The sequence below is a fragment of the Stenella coeruleoalba genome, assembly GCF_951394435.1.
Source record: "Stenella coeruleoalba genome assembly, chromosome: 14".
NCBI lineage: Eukaryota > Metazoa > Chordata > Mammalia > Artiodactyla > Delphinidae > Stenella > Stenella coeruleoalba.
The window spans coordinates 77,686,829-77,688,606 of record NC_137160.1 but is presented as its reverse complement, the minus strand read 5'-3'; the positions used below and the strand labels follow the sequence as shown (position 1 = coordinate 77,688,606).

The window sequence follows — 1,778 nt, the reverse complement described above, 5'->3', positions numbered from 1 at the left end:
CCTAGTCTGGAGGGTCATAGGGGCAGTTCTCGGATTGGAAAAAAAAAAAAGGAGCTAAAATTCCCTGCCGGCGGCCCCCATCCCCGACCCCGCCGACCCCTTAGCGTCGCCATTGCGCGTTAAATCGGGATCACTGCTAGAAACTAACCCCTGTAGGAAAGTAATCTTGACAAAGGAAGCAGACAAAAATAAGTTTCCTTCTGGAAAACCCCTTGTGAGGGTCTTTCGGGCGGAGGCGCGGTGTGCCGGGAACAGCCGAGACTAAGGGCCGACCCCCTAATCCTCTCCCCGCCTCCATCAAGGTTTCTAGCGGCGCTGTGGGCGTTTAAGGGTCTGGAGGCCTATCTCAGATGGGGGTGGGGTTGTGCGTCGGGTGTGCTCATATCCGCAGCCTACAGGTGCGGAGTCAGACCTGAAAGTAGGCAAGTTGGGTTGAATCCGGCCCTCTCATGAGATTTTTGAATCGACCCACCTCCCCCAAACCAAACAATAGCTTCGGAACATTTTTTGAATAATGCAGTCGAATTCGATATCGGCTTCATCCAAAACGGCAAATAAGCCTGCCCCCCTCGCCAAATCGGAATTGGAGCTGAATTCAGGAAAAAGAGACGGAGAAAACCTCCCCTGGCGCTCCACGCCTCCGCGAGGGTCTCCCGCGACCCCTGAAGCCAGAGACCCAAGCCGCCGGTCGCCTTCAGGCGTCCCAGCGCCCCGCGCTCCTCTTCTCCCAACCCGCGCGCCCCCTCACTGCCGGCGCCGCTAGGGTTAAAAGTTACCTCTCGGTTTCTTCTGCCTGCACCCCCCCCCCCGGGGCCGGATGATGTAACCCCCCTCCCCGCGCCCTCCCCGCCCCCTCCACCATGTGACACTTTAATTAATAATAGCGCCGTCAGCACAACAAACGCACAACACAAGGAGAAACTTGGTGTCCAGGGGAGGCCCCCGGCGACTGGAGCGCGGCGGAGGCAGGCGCAGAGGCCGAGGCAGAGGAGGCGAGGGGCGGCCCGACGCGGGGAGGGAGAGAGGCGAGCGGTCATGTGCCCGTGCCCCCTGCACCGCGGCCGCGGCCCGCCGGCGGTGTGCGCCTGCAGCGCGGGCCGCCTGGGTCTGCGCTCGTCCGCCGCGCAGCTCACGGCCGCCCGGCTCAAGGCGCTCGGCGACGAGCTGCACCAGCGCACCATGTGGCGGCGCCGCGCACGGAGCCGGAGGGCGCCGGCGCCCAGCGCGCTCCCCACCTACTGGCCCTGGCTGTGCGCGGCCGCGCAGGTGGCGGCGCTGGCGGCCTGGCTGCTCGGCAGGCGGAACTTGTAGGAACGCGGGGCTTCTTGGTGGGGCCGAAGCCGAGACCCAGCCGGAGCGAGCAACAGGTACGCTAGCGAGCGAGCGCCAGCGCGCGGTGTCTGGGGACTGGAGACTTGCGGCTGGCTTGGGAGCGGGAGAGCCTCAAGTTTGGCGTTCTTCTCTTCCCATCTCCTTCTTGCTCCGCAAGGATCTCGGTCCCCCTCCTAGGCAGTCCCCATCTCTCCTTCCAAGTACCGGCTCCACCGTTTCTGCCCCTTCTCTCCGAGTCCTTAAGCGCATCTTGCCACTCTCTCCATCGGGGTGGCTTTGGGAGGACTTTAGCCTCCGTAAGCCCCACCAGCGGCTCAAGCAAACACACAGTGCAAGTAAAAACTGGGCTTGCTCTGAGAACAGTTATAGGCCAAGCCAAAGAATTATAATCTATCGCGGTTTCAAGACGAGCCCTCAGTCCTCTTTCAGACGCCTGCCACTCCAGA

The 1,778-nt window shown here is 62.5% G+C and overlaps 1 protein-coding gene across 1 annotated transcript; it reads left to right on the top strand.

Annotated features, from left to right (window-relative positions):
* The first annotated feature begins 937 nt into the window (after positions 1-937).
* Positions 938-1,425, top strand: HRK (harakiri, BCL2 interacting protein). The gene has a single exon (XM_079941804.1). It carries the CDS (start codon positions 1,036-1,038, stop codon positions 1,309-1,311), a length of 276 nt encoding a protein of 91 aa, XP_079797930.1. The 5' UTR covers positions 938-1,035; the 3' UTR covers positions 1,312-1,425.
* The last annotated feature ends 353 nt before the right edge of the window (positions 1,426-1,778 follow it).